Raw genomic sequence first — 18253 nt, forward strand, 5'->3', positions numbered from 1 at the left:
GCTGTAGAAACAGTAAAGCAGTAAAGTCGTACAATCACCTCTAAAACTGACAGGGTATCAGTGAAGGGCAGCAATGAGTGACATTTTCTTAGCCTGCATTGGAAGGGACGATCTGATCTTGGTTCACTGTCTCAGGTGAGCAAATCAGGACTGCAGCACTTTAGTCACCTGAGCATTAAAGGACAATCCTGAATCAAAAATAAACACCTTGGCTTTGAGCCTCTTCTCGAACACAATTACATAAAGCACCAGACTAGAGGAGAGATTGTTAATGGTGATTATAATTGTATCTGATTGAGTGTCATTCAGCTGCAGAGCAATACTGACATGGACAGACTTTGATGATGATTTCTGTTCTGCAAACTCCTCTGCAATCCGTGATAATGGAGTCTGACAAAGTCTTCTTCATTCAGTGAAGGTGAAGTGATGATGATGAGGTGGAGGGATGACTGGAGGTGGGATGAAGTAACCAGTGAAACAGCGATTGGTCACACAAAGCGGGAATGAATAGGTGGGTGATTCCAGTGAGTCTGCCCAGTACCTTGCGCTTGCGTTCAGCCCGTTCCCGGGAACGCCTCCTCCTCTCTCTGGCTTTCTCCAGAGCCTTCAGGTCCGGAGGTTGATCCATTTCGGACCTGGCCTTCTTAATGTGAGCCGCAGCATGAGCCATGGCTGCACTCTCTCTGTCCCCACACGAAGAAAAACTAAAGCTTTTTAGATCAGTTTCACAAGTCCTCTCGCCTTATTGGCAAGCTTGTCATCAAAGGAAACAAGCCCGCACCTCACTAGGTGACTTTCTCTGACAGGACGAATCGAGTGTGAATGTAGGCGGGGAGAGGATAGCGGTGACGCTGATATCCCCTAGTCCTCTAACCCACCAGCTCTCCTCACCCATGCAGAAAGTGTGAGTGTCTGTAAAGCTGCCCTCCCTGCTGCCTGGACAACTGCATCTGAGGCACAGATAGAGAGAGAGGAGGGGTGTGATGGAGCACGCCACCAAGAGGTAAACCAAGAGACCAATAGAAAGGCAGAGGAGCTAGAAAGAGACAGAGAGAGCTCCTCCCCTTCCATTACCGCTCAGCTGCAGAGGTAGCAGCAGATGCACTGGGAACCTGGGAAGCCTCTGATTTGGACTCTCTAAACACTAGACATCCCTGCTCATCATGTACCGGAAGGGGGAGGTAGGGCTAGGGGGTGTGTGGGGGGATTACAGAAAGTGGGGTGAGGGAGGGAGGAGGAAAACGATCTGTGGGAGGAGAAACAGGACACGGAAGCGTCACTGAGTGTCCTTTGGAAAAAGAGTGAGGGAGGTACCACTTCTCCTGGAGTCAGAGGGGGTGTCTTCAACCTCCCCCCTGTTAAGAAGTGTGTAATGGTTCAGCCCGCCTCAGTGACTGTGAGATTTCACAGCTCCAGAGCAAACACACAAGCATAAATACACACAGAAAAACACTCCAGTCCTTTTTCTCAAGCACATGTTTACAGTCTTTCTGCTTGTAATCATGAAAAAGGAAAAAAAGAAAAAAATACTTGACATCTTCAGACTATATTCCATCTAGATTTAATGGCACGTAAAGGGCATAGAAGCCATGGTATGAGCTGAAATCAAATGCATTACGACCTCCAACACTTGCACATAATATAGAGCTGCAACAAGTAGTTGATTCGTCAATTTGCAGATTAGCTGGAAACTATTTGGAGTATTCATCTCACTCATTTTTCCAGTAATAAATGTTGCCATATGGTGGTCCCAGCTTCTACGCACAGTACACAGGGATGTACAACAAAATGCAAGTTGTCGTCCCCTTTTGCTAAACAGGAATGAAGAGTTTCGAGGATGAGCTGAGGAGGCCCACAGCCTGAGGAGTGAAGCTGCTCTGAAGTCTGGTGGTACAGCAGCAGATACTTCTGTTTCTGTTGTCAGGTCGCAACAGGGTGAACAGACTGTGGCTGGGGTGGGTGTGTATGATAGTACATGAGGAGTCGTTGGGTTTCGGACTGTTGGTTGGACAAAAGACGCAATGTAAAGTAGTCACTTTGTGCTCTGGGAAATTGTCATAAGCATGCTTTGACGTTTTTTAGACCAAATAGATTAATCATGAAAGCAATCGTCAGACGATGGAAATGATCCTTAGTCGCAGCCCTGATATTATTTCTGTACCATGAGCAGAGACTGAAGCAGTATGAGCAAAGGATTCAGTCTCGCAGTCCTCATGCCACACAATCCCTGTCCATGGTGCTGAACTGACAATGCTGCTCACTGAAAGGGCACCTAACCAGTGTTACCAGCCAGCATCTCCGGTGCAAAAGCCGCCTGGGTCAGAGACGCTATAGAGGAATGCAGTGGTAATGTTTTCATCGGCATTATCAGCACCAGTCTCAGTTCAGGAAGCAATGCGCATCATACCAACAAAACAATCTTCTATTCACACAGATATTCACACCAACATATTCACAGAAATAAACTGCGCTGGTATACCAGCAACAAATGATGCGCTTAGATCTCTAATATCCAAGTCGTTGCTTTGCACTCTATGAAGACATCGACTGCATTGTTTATCTTTTCCAAGGCCTCACCCCTTTTTGTTTTTATTACCATGGCGCCACCCCATGGCCGGACCCAACATTACAACTAAGAACAGGTGGAATATGAGACCATCCTGCTGAGCGGAGGTGAAGGACAAAACAGAGGGGTAGGACATGCAGTCTATAGACGGAATATTAGAAGCTCCCAAACAAGATAATGAATCAACAAAATGACCTTCTAGGTCTGCTTTGTCTGGCAACCCCCCCCTCAACCCAACACCAAAAAAAAAACAAGCCTGGTGTACAGAAAAATGAAAGCTCCACCTACAATCGTGGGGTCATATGATCCAAAATAACCCCCATCATCCTGAAAACTATTTCAAAGGAAGGCAGAAGTAAAGCAGATGCCTGTGCTAAATCTACTAATCTGGTCCAGATCTTCACTAACAGAGTTGGTGTGTATTATATCAGTAATCGGCTGAGGGTCTCAGGGATTAGAGGACCTCCAGCTGCTTCTACCTTCCTAGCATTCCTCAATACTGGAGCTAACAGCCTCCACAAAATGCGTGTATACATGTACAAACGGCCCTGACAGAGCCATGAGCTCAGAGCCTCGTGGCCTCGGAGGTAGTTAGCTCAGGTAATTAGTTCTGAACCGGCTGGAGTGAGGGCGAGCCAAGAAAGGCGATTAGGATGAAAACATGTCACCATGTTAGCAGGTCAGTTCTGTTGCAGTTTCCAAAAATATCATTTCAACAACTTTCTAAACCCAACGCGCATGAATATAATACACCAATATGTTGTGCGATATATTGTTTAGTTAGTTACTTGGGAGTAGAAATGATCGACTTCATCTGAAAATTGGTTCAAAACATAAAAGTGATCGCTGCTCATGTGATAATATAAAAGATTTGAGTTAATATGATGAGAATGGTAATGGGTTAGCTCCGGGGGCCGCCCGGAGCAGCACACCCAGGGTTCGCTACTCCGCTGAAGATGTGCTTGTCGATCAGTGTGTCCTGTGTCAACAATACCTAGAACCAGGCCCTGATGTCAACGTGTCTCCCTGTCCCCGTGTCCCCTTGAACTTACCTAGAAGAAAACAAAGACAGAAAGGTTTGGTTAGTGTCGGCGGAATGATCTGTGATAACTTGGACCTGCATTTCAGTAAATCCAAACAAGCGATCATGAGATACTGATGATAAAACATGCAATTTAACACCAGGACTTTAGGGGGTTACACAATAATGTGTGACACAGACACCAGAGGTCTAGGTAAACACTTCAAAAAAAGCTAACAAGTTTCTTTAAGGAACAATTTATCCCCGAGTGCCCTTATTAAAGCTGCTATTATAGACGCACAGAACATGTTTACAGATGACCTCAGACAGAGAGACGCCACACACTACATCTCCCGCCACCCAGAGGGGCTTCATTCCCAAGACATGGGTGTCAGACCTGGTTGGGGGGGTTATCCCATGGGTGCAGAGCAGACAAAGAGGCACCGCTGAACCTGGCCACGCCTTTACCCTCTCCAACACTAGCATACGTTATTATCAACGCATTTATCATTACACAGCAGAGCTTCTGTATCCGTCACAATCGTCATTTTCAAGTGATTAGCAACATATGTCGCACGTGGAGTGTTATCTGCTCCCATTGTGTCCGTCTGTGATGAACTGCGCCTCAAAACCATTTAAACACAATCCCTCACCTCTGATGTATGCACATGGGGGAATCAGACCATTGAGGGTTGGGGGTGGTGTGCCTGTCGTTGAGAGGCCTGGGGGGGGGTGGGAGGGAGGGTCTTTAATTTATTGCCACTGCCAAAACCAAAGCCAAATGATGCCCCACTGCTCAGATTGAGCTGTAATGTGTGCGTAATGTGTGCGCCCAGATAGTGTCAACATTCAACAGTGGAGCCATTAAGCTGTTTACCAGCTTCAGTCTCTCCCAGTTGTCTGATGGATCCCGGGGGACAAATAGAGGCAGTCTTACCAGGCCTCATGTTACAGCTCTAACTGCAATAGCTGCGACACCATTCCCGTGTTGGTGATCGCATGACCGAATGATTCCCTCTCGAGCTGTTGACACAGCCCAACTGCACCCAAGCGCCAATCTTCTGGCTGATGATTTTAGGTTTTCCCTGAAGAGTGTGTTCTTCGTTCTTCTGTTTACTTTCTTTCCAAGAATCCTGACCCGTTTTCTCTCAGCAGCCGGTGACAGCTTGTGTTTTTCTTCCTGATCTTGGCAGTGACACAACCCTGCCATGTACTTTATACTTACAAACAGTTGTTCCTACAGTTGATCTTGGGACATGTAACCGCCTTGAAGTGGCTGCATATGACTGTCCTGACTTGTTCAAATCAATAATTGGCCTTCACTTATTACCATACTCTTACAGTAAAATTTAGGTTTTTGAGGAGGAGGAGATTTTAAGGCTCCTGACTTCTGCTTTTCAGATGAGCTTCCTCAACCATCATTTGGTTGGAACATAAGAGGACTTAAGGATCGTCTACAGCCTAAATCACTGTGATGTCGCACTGGCAACAACAGTCACTTTCCAGGGAGACAGCTGATAGTTGATTTGTATTGCAGAGATATGTGAAAATGAGCAAACTTGTTTATTTTCTGTTGTCATTTTCATCCGTCACTGCAACATTCAGCATAGCTTTTAGGTTCTGCGATGGTTTGCTAGTGTCTTCGGTATCGAACAGCAACATCTCAGACTGACTGCTACTTTTGGATTGGGTTTAAATCAAAGTGTTGTTATAAATGAGACATTAAAGTATCAACCATGCATTTAAGATTAAATTAGCAGAGGTGGAGGTAGCAAATCTGTACAAGGGAGACATAGCCACAGAATACACCTGAGCTCAAGATACAAAGTTCTATGCTGCAGAATATTTTTGGCCACTTTGGGGGCAGTGGAACAAGTTGTGAACACAACAATCGTGGTCCTGGCTGCCCCCTGCCCTGACGTTTCCCTGCAACCACAGACCTGATTCAAATGAATGGGTCGCTACAAGGCTTCAGCAGAGCTTGATGAGGAGCTGATCATTTGGATCAGGGTGTGTCGGAGCAGGGAAACATTAAAACATGCGGAGCAGGGCTGCAGGAAACACACTGAAAAACACTGCCTTAGAAAAGTTAACATGTCATTTGGCTGCAGACAACAAAAATGCTGTCATACATCCAGCAGATACACAGTAACACTAATAACACAGTAAGAGATGCTAAATGTGACTTAAACAGCGGGCGTGCATTGAAAATTGGCATGTTTACATTTTTATCTTTGATTCTTTTGTTAGACTTGCACTATCATGGAAAGCTTCATCGTAGTAACACTCCCGACACAGCGGCTGCTTTCCATCGGCCATCGCCTAGCAACAAGGGTGTAGGGCGTAGTCAACGGAGACAGTGAAGCTGAGGAGAAAAGACACTCCATAGGGAGAGTGTGTGTGTGTGTGTGTGTGTGTGTGTGTCAGATAACCTAGTCCCTTGGGTTTCATTAGCACGATCCTTCCACACCTAACTGAGCTCACACACTGAGACGCGAGGGCTAGTATTTGTGTGTGTGTGTGTGAGAGAGTGTGTGTTACAGAGAAAGGCACTTCTGAATGTCAGATGTCATGAAATGAACTATCAAGTGTCCCCATCTCTACTGCTTGTACTGATAGTAAACACAAAAGGGCGAGGGAGCAGTACAAAGGGTAGAGATAGAAAAAAGGAGAGAGAGAGAGAGAGAGAGAGAGAGAGAGAGAGAGAGAGAGAGGTGGGAGTCGATTCAACAGCACCCGCCCGAATGAGCCAAATGAGCTGTCCCAGAATTCCCCTGAGGCTTTGATGACATCATCCATCTGAACATGCCCCCCTTGCTGCTTCACGCATTATTTAACTACACACACACACACACACACACACACACACCTTTAGCATGTCCCAGTTTGTGCTCTAATTTGACATTAGAGGGCTGCATGCAATATAATATAAAGTGAATGGAGAACAGCCCTGTACGCGCACACACACGCACACACACACACGTACGCAGCTACTAAAACCAATAGGTAGAGTGTTTTCACACAATACAACAGATTCACAACAGCCCAGTTCAATCACTCCTGCAGCAGCACTGTGAATCTCACTGATGTATTCCGACTTACACCTCAGGTCGGAGCATCAGTCGTCTGCACTACAAACAAATCACGTCAAGAACAAAGATAACTGGCACAGACTATTGAGATGCCAGTGGAACGCAACCAAAAGCAAAAGAACCAGAGCTACACTTTACAGGACTTATCAAGACATGGTATCGCGATAAACCCTCTTGATGATCAAGCTGCGTCCTACATCTCACATATTGCATCGAACAGCGCGTTTTGTTTGTCACTTCCTGCCTGATAAATGTTTTGTTTGAGACGGTTTGTCTGGGAGTAAAGAGAGTGTGCTCATGACTACTCTTCTGTGAGGTCAGTGTTTCCTGGGAGGAAACAATGATGTTAAACTGTGAGTCAGTACATTAACAATCATACATGCAGTCATATTGGAATATCGAACCGTGTTTCTAATTTTTATGTTATTAAATGAGATTTTTTTGTGAATAATAAAATCACATGATGGACAATGTGGTGATTACTGTGATACTTGGATGTAATGAATACTCATGATTATACTTTCAACATTCAAAAGTGGCGGAACACTTACGTAGTACATAGTTATCAGTCTCAGTTTGGCTGCAGAGCTAATGTTTTATTAGCTAATGGAATAGTCTCACAGACAGGGCGAGCTGCAGCTCAGCCCCCCGCACTTTAAATAATAACGTTAAAATGTTGATCCTGGCACTTGTTGTTTGTGAGGATTACATGTTGGGTCACCACTCAACTGATATCTAGCTAGAAGGAACTATGGAAAATGATGAATGCAGTATTCCTGGCTGTCATGTGTCACTGACTTTAAACAACCGCATCAGCAGAAAACTTCAGAAGCTATTCACTTACATGTGATTAACCCCAGACCAGCCCCTTTTAAATATCTCACAAATTATAATATTTAATGTGCAGTCACTTCGGGCTTATGGTGCCTTATGAGTGACACTTTAAATCAAGTGTTGCACACTGATGCAAAGACCTGCTTAACTAGCCTCATGGCTTTTGTCTGGCTAATGAGTGTCTCAGATTTTAATCCAGTGTGAAAAGATGGAGCAGGGGATCCTGGCTACTGGGGGGGGGGGATTAGGGGTTAAAACCCAACGAGCATAGAGTGGTTTCCCCTCTGAGAGAGAGAGAGGGGAGAAACCACAGTAAGCCATCCACACATTCCCAACTGAGCCACATGGAGAGGAGCTTTGAGCTTCTGCTGACAGGAAGACTTCAAATTTCGGGAAAAATACTTCAGCCCTGGGCGCATTAACACAACATTACATACATATAGAACATACTATAATTGAGGTCACAGTTAGCGATGTGCACAGAGACACTATCTATTTTCGAATGCAACATTATGCTGAATTTGGTAAATAATTGTCTACAAATATTTTACAACAAATGTACACAAATCTTTTTAAGCCACATTTTACTTGAAATTCGCACTGATTTTAACTTTTTTTCACACCAGCTTTTATAATGCAGTTGCATCAACTCCACCACTGTTTTACAGCAAAGTCTACAAGTCAGTTTCACACAACATTTTGCACCATATTACGATCACATTTACAAACTCAATCACTAACTCAAACTCAAACAGTGATGGAGATCTTTGCTGTACAGGACAGTACACACCGGGCTGATTACTCGGAGAGAGCAACAAGTGATTAGTTAAGTCAACTTAGGGATCTTTTGAATGAGATCTGTGCTTAAAACTGGCATCCAGGCCATTGAAAGTCGTACACTGAACTTGTTTTAAAACACTGAACAATTCACTGTCAGTACGGTTTATGACGTGACAACCACATAACACACACACGGAGCTCAGCATCGATCCATAAACGGAGTTGATGATCAGAACTTGAGGCTGACCTGCCGATCAAAGCTTACCTGGCCTGTTGCTCCAACCACCATGCCTGCGCTCATGGGTGCTCCCAAAGAGGCCACAACACGCTGGGGTGAAACAGATCCAATGTGTGACTGACTTGGAGCGTCTAAACCAAGATGGAAGCGTGCGTGCCCTGCGTAATGTGTGTGTAAGCGATGGGGAAAGGGGGGAAGAGGCGCAAGTGCAGGACAGTCTTGCCGACTGTGAGTGGATTAGTGTGTAACGTGCAGGAGGTATTAACACACTGTGGACGACACACACGCACATGTACAAACACACACACACACACACACGGATGCATGCACACAGAGGGGTGTGTGCAATCTTAGAGGGGATTACGTGGTCAAAAATAGAGGAGTCTTTTCTACTGACCTAGAATCAGATTGGTGTAATAAAAAAAACAATGGAGGGCGGACAAGCCAGTGTGTACACACTCTCCCTATCTCACTCACACACACACAAACACACACACACACACACACAGGTAATGTGGAAACATGACCTGCTGCTTTGTCACTGTTACATCTGTGTTTTACAACACATGTCATGAAGGTAAGGGGCCGTCCACACGTGTGAAAACGATCTTTTTTTTCTCCGTCTTCCTCATCATCGTTTTAAGAATATTTGCGTCCATACGGATCCACTGAAAACGACCGAAAACGCTGTAGTTCATATTCTAGGCCTCTAGGTGGCGCTTGACATTCACCAAAAACGGAGAAGAATAGACGGGGCATGCGCATTAAGCTTGCGCGCTGTAAAGAGACAGACAGTAGACGGAGAAACCGAACACAACAAGAAGAAGATGAAAATGGCTAGTGCAAGGAAACCAGAATCGTTTGTGTGGACCGGTAATGAGGTCGAACTGCTGCTGCAACTCACACTCAACTACAAGGCGAGTAAGTTACAAGAAAGGCTCAATATCTTCTGCGGCACGAACACGAGCATGTAGTCCGCCATTGTGGTTGTTGTTGTTATGGGACGTCGCGGGGTGGGGCGATGGCGTCATCGTTTTGGGAAGTATGTGGATTCGCCGTCCACATGAAAACGGGAGGGCTGCATTTTCGGGTTTCTCCACCCTGAGACCCGTTTTCAAAAAAGTGCGTTTTCAGGCGCTGCGTTTTCAGGATCTGTGTGGACGGTCGGCCAAAACGATGCAATACGTGTGCGTTTTCGCAAAACGGCGTTGTCGTCTGGACGGGGCCTTAAAGAATATCATTTAAAAATCTTTCTGGAGGTGTGAACGTATGCTGGGTGTCAACTCTCTTAAGTTTCTCTCTTTATACAGCTCCGTCTCCATCACTTTTTGTCTCACCGCTCTCCATTACTATATTCTCATTGCCCAACCTTCCTACCTTCCTGCTTCCTTGAAGCAGGGAAGCTCTTGCTGTTAGGTGTCTTCAAACGACACCTTAGTGCAGAAAAACACAACTCTTGTAGAAGAATTTGTTGGTTCCTGTGCGTAAAACAAACAATTCACAGAACTCTCCTCAGCTCAACAATAAGTTATTTTCTGATTGTTTTTCTGAAGCACAACTAAACATCACCCACACCTCTGCATACCATGCCAGATTTCATGATTGCCAAAGTACATATTTTATCCTGTCAGCTGTTATCCTCTCTGCTCTGCCTCTGTGTGTGTATCTCAGCCCCACCCTCAGTCAAACAGTCAGTAGAGGGGAGCGGTGGATAGCTATGTAACCTGGTCGTTTACATAAAGTCTTGACCTCACAACCTGTTATTGGCTGTGGGCTACACACCACTGCTCAAAGGTCACCCAGAAAACCCTAACCCAAACAAAGCAAAATAATAATAAAATTCGTAAAGACAGGCAGAGGGCAGGGTCTCTGTAGATACAGACACCCCTACACACTTCTAGAGGGTCATACATATTTTTTGAAAATTGTATTTTTACATAAACTCTGTTTTGTTGAAAGACAGTTAGGGACTAAAACTCAGGATTCTAACCATCCTTTTTCAGAGCTGTCTGCTTTGAGACCCTCATCTATAGGGAACTACAATGCTATCTTGCTGGAGTATGGTACGAGCTGAGTGTAGACTATCTTCAGGAACAGATACAGGAATATCTCAGAAACAGCTTAGTGTTCTGCCAACCTGTTAATCAAAAACCACTGTCCTGCACCAGAGGATTTACAGGGTTTATAAATCCAGTCGCATCATCTGCTTATGGCTGCATCTGGGGTTACACCAAGGCCAGAAATGATGACTTTTTTTTTATTTTCATGGAGATACATTTAATGTGAAGGATATTGTGCCACTTGGTTGATAACATTTCTATGTTTTAACTTACCACCTAAAAACACGGAACAGAATATAGATATAGATCAGGATAGATTTCAGTGTGCAGCGATGTGCTGTAATATCTACCTGTGAATGATTGAAGTGGTCTGCTCATGAAAGGTTGAGTAACTTCTGGGCTGTAAATCCCGACTGAAGAGGGAACATCTGGCCAATGCCGCACTCATTCACCATCTCTAATGCCATATGTGAGTGTGGATTCATACAAACATAGGTCACATGCTAAGCCTGCAGATGCTGTTTATTTTCAATGTTCACAGTTGGAGTGAGGATGTCATCACCACATGGTTGTTAAAGCAGACGCATTAAAATCTAATTGAATTATGTATTAGTATTGGTAGATAATGTATATAGTATCACATTAGGTAACAATTCCAAGAAGTTGCCTTCACAACCACCAAAAATGCAAAAAAAAAACCTTCGATCTAAACTTTAATACAGAACATTCCAAATGTAATGGGAAATTCTAATCACTCTGTGAGGTGATCAACATTTGACTTATTCATGCAAACTGAAAAAAATACATTATTTCAAATGAACAAACCTTTTTAACAAACTTGTTATTTCACTTTTAAAATGTTAATTAGCTGTTTATATATCATTTCATTCTGTTTTGGATGCTAGGTGGGATGGGCAAATGCTGTGTGGAACTGTTTAACGTGTATGTTGCTTTTATTTTGTAAACAACTTCTCTGCTTTTACTGCAATATAAAATATGAAAATAAAAACCTTCAGTGGATGTAATGGCTCATATCACCCTGTATCTCTATGACCTGGATTTCTATTGACAAATGTGACACTCAAAAACAAAGCAAACAAAGAGGGGAGTTATCATTTTATGATCAATTATATTAATTAATGTATAATCATTATAATAGATTTGGAAGTACAAGTTAAACATATATCCTTGATTATGTTGGGTGAGATTGCTTTAATAGGAGTATCACTGCAGATATAATGGGAAGAGACGTGGAGTTCTATTGGATCTAATAGATTACGTGATCCCTTTTTTTCTCCTGCAACAAAGATAATCATGTTAACTGTTCCATAAATCAACCACATCCGCTGTATCTGGATGGGCACAGATGAAACAGCTATTGACCTTCTTGTTTGATTTGAGTAAAAACAGCCAGCAATCGTCGGACATGCTCCTTTAGCAAATCATTCTATTCTATATAAGGTCATGTCTTCAAAAAACCCTGTATCTTGAAACTCCACATTTTTCTTGTAATACTTACATGCAGATTTGAAACACATTCATCTGTTAAACATAGTATCTTTAATATGTAGATTAATCATAACAGAACTGGGTCACACTCAATGAAGAGAAGTCCCCTCATCCAAGAACATCCACAACGACAAACACGCACACTCTACTGCAAATCTGGGAAGGACATAGTTATCGGGGTGAGGAGGAGGTGCATCTTATTTTGAAAATATAAGCGCAAAACCCTCCCCAGTAGTGTTAAAACATCTGACCCAAATTTGATTGAGTAAAAAAGGAACTAAAATTGGCAACCGTTTAACAATACTGGCGAAAGTCATCGCACAATCACTAAGAGAATTGGCTTCAAAAGAAGGGTTCACTACAAAAATCCAGACATTACTTGCTTGCCAGCTTTCAGTTTAGTGGCTACAGTGAAGATTTTGGCCCAAAAGGGTGTAAATAACATCCCTGCAAATCAATGTGGGATGAAGGGGCTTCTGGTGACATGGATTTACAGCAGACGGAGGATTGAGCCATTTGATCGTTTTTTTGGTTGTTTCTTTTCCGTTTTAAAACAAGTCTCCAGCTCCTCCAGTTGTTTAGGAGAATGCTGCAACTCTGTTTCACTGTGAAGCTCCAGAAATATTTTGTGGTAATACAAAACTTCACCTTCACTTTCCATCAGCATGGAAGGAGGAGATGATGTCTGAGTTTGACATTTTGGGTGAACTGTTCCTTTCAAGGCAGAGGAAATTCACTGTCATTGTTCCTGTTTGGCTAACTGTGGAGGGCCGACGATAGACTGCAGAAGATATTCATGCACTGATGAGCTGATACGTGTGCTAGCAGCCATGGTTACTTTGTTTTTATTCGTTATTCCACTTCACCCAGTGGCAAACAGTGAGCAACGTGTGATGAAGTTGAATTATAAGGTAAACTGACAGATCAGCAAATTGTGATGAGGCAAAAATAACTATTTTACATTAAGTAAACAATACATACTGTTGTTCATGTTATCATATATATAAGAAATTAATACATTTTGATATGAAACTGTATGGATTATTTTTGTCTTTTGTAAATCCCATTCATAAACCCCATTCCCCTGGTGTCTCTGCTGTATGACACATGTAGTAATGAGTCTCTGTCAGCAGGTGGCGCCAAAGCTGAAGCAGCAGTACAACAAATATCAACAAGGTACTCATGTAATTGTGCTGAAGGAGCTTTTAGAGGTGTCACGTCTCCCAAAAATAAACCATCAAAGTCACGGAATAAATATCCCACATGTTCCCCTGTGTACAAAACATGCTGCTCTATCATAAGGATAAAATATCTCCAGTAGTATTAGCTCACCCATAAGGCCTATACAGAGGGGAGGCTGATGTTTGCCCCCCCCCCCCCAGCCTCCTACAGCCTGCATCAGTGCTCAGAAACACACAGAAAATATTGTGGTCACACAAACCAACAAATGAATGCCACAGTACACATATCTAACACGTAGACATGAAAAAGCCAGCACATATAACATAGATGGGTGTTGCTCAGGTACATTTATGCGCACATATACACACCCTCTCTCCTCCATGGGGTATTGAATAATGGATGGGGGCTAAGGGGGAGGTGGAGAAGGGGCTAAGGGGGGTGGGCTAGTGATTATTCACCACAGCCTCAGGACACTAAAGGGTGGGGGTTTCGGAGCCTTGGAACACAGGCTCACTACACATCATGAAAACACATTTCCATGTGCTTCACTGAGGGTTCTGTATTAGCATATTTTATGAAACACACACACCTTTTCCTGTTTCAATCAGTGACACTGATGGCAGGTGAAGGATGCATGGAAGGGACAGGACGTGTCTGTGTGTGTGTGTGTGTGTGTGTGTGTGTGTGTGTGTGTGTGTGTGTGTGTCTGTGTGTCAGACCAAGGTACATACAATACAATTTGATAGGTCAAAGGTGACCTGATGTGGATTCAGGGGGGGGAGAAAAAGAACCACAGGATAACCACCAATAAGATTACTTCTGCATCCAATTCCCACTGGCCATTACCTGCCAACCATTTGTGAATTATTACACTGGCGGGGAACGAAGCCTTGATTAAAAAGTTCAAGCTGCGACTGATCCTGTGCTGCATGTTTTTCAGATACTGGTTGATTTATGTATGAATGTAGTTATTGCAGACAATAATAAAATGTAAATAAGGAGCAAACCGGATCTGATTTGTAGAAGTTCCTTATCAGTAAAATACAAATTATGGAGTTGTGTCTAAATCATGAGCAACCCATTGGACATTCTGAGCACAGTAAAAACAAATTGCACATACATATGCAAATGATACTTATAATGAATGTTTGTCTCTCTTTTCCATCATTGTGGTATCACGGTCTGTATTTCTCAACATAAACAATACAAAGTTCATTCTGTTGAAGTACAAACGTAACAGATAGCCTACTGACAGTTCACATTTGCCAATCATGTAACACCAACATTGATAAGGCCAGGGTTTATGCCTTTCCTTTATTGTGTTATGGAGCAGTTTTTTGCATGTAAAAGGTCTGCAAAGTGAGTCCATGTCACAGGGAGTTACTCTCTCCCACAGAAAACACTGCTCCTGCACTGCCTGAAATGCCTGGTTTGGAGTCGAGCCTTTACTTCCATAAGTAATGTGTGTAGCTATGTAACATGCGACATATAAATATATTAATTTATATATTTATTATAAAATATATACCCCCCAGTCAGTCAGCAAACATACCGTTGCTACTGCTGCAGTGGCGTTATTTTAAGTCGCACTACCTCGCTTGGCCTCCGATTGGCTACATCTTGCCTGTTAAGTAATGCGCATATGCAGCTTGCATCAAAAATTTTAAAAAAAGAGGCGAGATGTCTCACTCAATAGCTAAAACGGTGCGTTCAAGACACAGTGTAAAAAGGGATGCTGCAGCAATTCAAATTGAATTAGCATAATATTACCTTTTAAAGAAATACAGTAAATAAGGTTGAATTGAAGAAGTCAGTTGGAATGGAAGTTATAAATCCCACTTGTATAATATAGATACACTAATGAACCAGCATGTAAGAGGCTATGTTGGGACATAAATCTGGTAGTTGATGTGGAAAATAAGCTGTGCCTCTAATTGACTGTTTCAGCCAGAGCAATTAAACTGTCTGTGACCTCCGGCTGTGGAGAAGACTCCACACCAGAGCTCTTATCCTCTGACCCCTTCATTGTATTTGATTCAATTCTCATCCGCCTCCTTCACTTTTATGCTGGCTCCAACTAAAACATCAACAGTGATCTCCAAGACACAGATGACAGCATTGCCTTGTCTTTCTTTTGTCTGTGTCACTTCTGAGAAGCGAGGGCTGGAAGAACATGAGGTGCAGTGGAAGGTCTTGCATAACAAGGCGATCTTTCTGTTCCAATGAATAGACTGGCCTTTTTGCCTTTTACTCTTCCAGAACAGTAAGCTGCCATGCTGCTCTCACATACATGACTGGCCTTGTCATTTGAAAATGGCCTTTAATTCATCCTAGACCAGGCGCTTCCTATGAATATCACCCTGTCACACGCACAAACCCTGGAATGTGGACCAAACACCCAACAACTGGACTGGAAACACATGCACACTACTACTGCCAGAGCTATGGGGTAGCAGGATTGTCAAGTGGTTCTGACATATCGACTGAGTGAACCAGAGTCAATGCAGGATCTTTCCCGCCAGATAGCCATTACATGTTTTTGACTTAATGTTTGAAAGTATCTGCCGTAAGATGACATCCAATACATGTCATTCCACTTTAATTGGAGAAAAAAAATGCTGAATCTACATTCAAATTCGCTAAAATTGACCTTTAGCCTATTCTTATAGTCTTCTCAAGTCCTCAGACTGAGGACATGCTTAGAAGAAAATACAGTTCATTAAAATTTGGGTCTAATTTTCATAACATGTACCTATGTACCTAACTGAAGTAATTGCAGAGATCTCATAATTCCGTGAAAGCACTGTGAAAAGTAGATCAAACATGGAAAGAAACAAACCCTGCAGTTGATCATTCAGGATGTAGACAAACGGCTAAGAAATTTCCATGGTTCAATGTAATGTTCTGTACTCATGCAAATGTACGGTCTTCCTGTGCAACAAGGACAATTAGCAACATTACGCTTGCACTTACTTAAATTACTTACCAAACAAAATTGTTGCTAATTTGGTGCCAGGAAACTGTGAGCTTGTTTCCAACCTGTATGTTTTACTGATTTCAGCAATTGCTTTGGTGAGCACAGTTTTACCATCAACAACTAAGCAAATGGCTTGACCTATAAAAATGAAACCCATTTTTGCCAGTGTGTCCATTGCTCTTCAATTGTAACCCTGTGTCTCTGTTACCGTTTTAACACCAAAATTGCCACCTATAGCTGAAGCCAATAAAATACCCATGACAACTGCGGAGTCATTTAAACTGGGAATCAATGTTGTTTGTATCTTTTCACACTGAAGACAAAAGCAATCTGTGTCCAGCATGAAATAGTTATATCTTCAGCCACTGCCTCTCCCTTGGTACACACTGAGAAGTTACAATTAACTAAATACTGATCTGAAGACAAGGACTGTGGTGGTGACAAGGACCCAGGGTTCTAATCAAGGTCCCCTTCAATGTCAGTGAGTGGAAAAGCACATTCTGCCATAAAGTCCTCAGGGATTGCCTGGATATTAGCTTCCCACCATCTGTATGACCAACAACATGTTAAGGGCCGGGCCAGACCAGTGACAATAGCTTCTGTAAGGGGATGTGTGTCTTCCCGATCATTCCTAACACCATATTACCAGATCACTCTACATATTTTTGATGACTCAATGGTAATACATTTCCACCACTTTGGGAAAGCTTTGGGAGAAGTTATATCCTGACCAATCACAGTTTTCCCTCTTTCAGGACTTGCAAAAGATGCAGTAAAAGCAGCAATGGAGGTAGATGTTCACCATACCATATGACAACACCAACAGTAGTATTACTCTTTTGTTTTGCAGTGTTTACAGCTGAGCACAGAAGCACAGTTTGTCCTACTATTGGTTGCTGTCAACAAATGAGATGTTTTAAAACTGGTGGAGAAAAAGGCCCAAATCTGACCTTATAGTCCTGTTGTCAGGAGCTTGAAGTTGAAGAGTGCATTCGTTGGCTGTGACAAAAAAAACCTGGAATAAAATGAGCACTTGTCACACCGGATGCTAATTTTTTGTTACAGACACCCACTGACAGTGTTGGGTTGGGCCATTATCGAGCTGATCCTGGCATCAACTATTCAGTATCGCCTGGCAGTAAGCACTAATGACAAGCTTAATTCATGGCAAGGAAATCATTCCAATGGTAAAATCCATTTTGGATCTAGTTTGAATTTGGATGGCATACAAAATACAGTCCAATTTTTCAGCACTGACCAAAGAAACCTTGTCTCAAATCCAGCGTGACGATTGACAAGACAAGAGTAAATCTGGCATGAAAAAACATTCTGACAACGCACCACCAACATCCACCGATGGCTGACTGACAGGGTGTGTTTAAATATGATAAGAAAACCAAACAAAAGACCGTTTTTTTTTTAAATAACTCATCCCCTGTCACACCACTGCATTATCATGTTACACAGCAAGAGGTGTCACTCAAGCATTCTTAATGTGGTGGGGATATTTAGCTTCAGATTTAGCAGGATGTCCTGTCTCCCCCTGTGTGTGAGTCTTCATCTGACTGTGAAGGGTGAGAGTAATATTGAGGTGCATCTGTATAGACGCCTGTGCGTGTAGCGTGTGGCGAAGCTGCGCCAAAGGGATTACCAGAAACAAAAGGTTATGCTGGTGGTGAGGCACAGTGAATGGGCCCCGATACAGAGCTGAGCTAACTGGATTAGCCCAACCACTGTGGGCTAGACTGTCATTAAGGCTTCGTGGCTTCATGCCTCCAAACACACAGATGGACTGCATGGGGAGGAGGGAGGCAGGAAAGGGAAAGTGTAGAGAGGGATGTTAAAAAAAACAGTAAGACCGAGATGAAGAGGCCGGTGATATGAGGCTAACGGATTAATCAAAAGATTAAGGGAAAAAAGACCAGGCCAAAGAAAGAAAACAAACACTCTCCCGTCACAACTGCAACCACTTCTTTGACCAATCAGACACAAAC

At 43.0% G+C, this 18253-nt stretch overlaps 1 protein-coding gene across 3 annotated transcripts in view; it reads right to left on the reverse strand.

The window, feature by feature from the left end:
* Positions 1-18253, reverse strand: part of ank2b (ankyrin 2b, neuronal) — a 202296-nt gene that overhangs the window by 108426 nt on the left and 75617 nt on the right. Inside the window, exon 2 of one of the 3 annotated variants that reach the window (XM_030430594.1) lies at positions 542-950. The exons of the other annotated variants lie outside the window; for them this stretch is intronic. Within the exon in view, the coding sequence (XP_030286454.1) occupies positions 542-670 (129 nt within the window). The 5' untranslated portion in view covers positions 671-950. The remainder of the gene's footprint in view (positions 1-541; positions 951-18253) is intronic. 3 annotated transcript variants of the gene reach the window in all.

This window comes from Sparus aurata, chromosome 10, assembly GCF_900880675.1.
Source record: "Sparus aurata chromosome 10, fSpaAur1.1, whole genome shotgun sequence".
In the NCBI taxonomy this organism is placed as follows: Eukaryota; Metazoa; Chordata; class Actinopteri; order Spariformes; family Sparidae; genus Sparus; species Sparus aurata.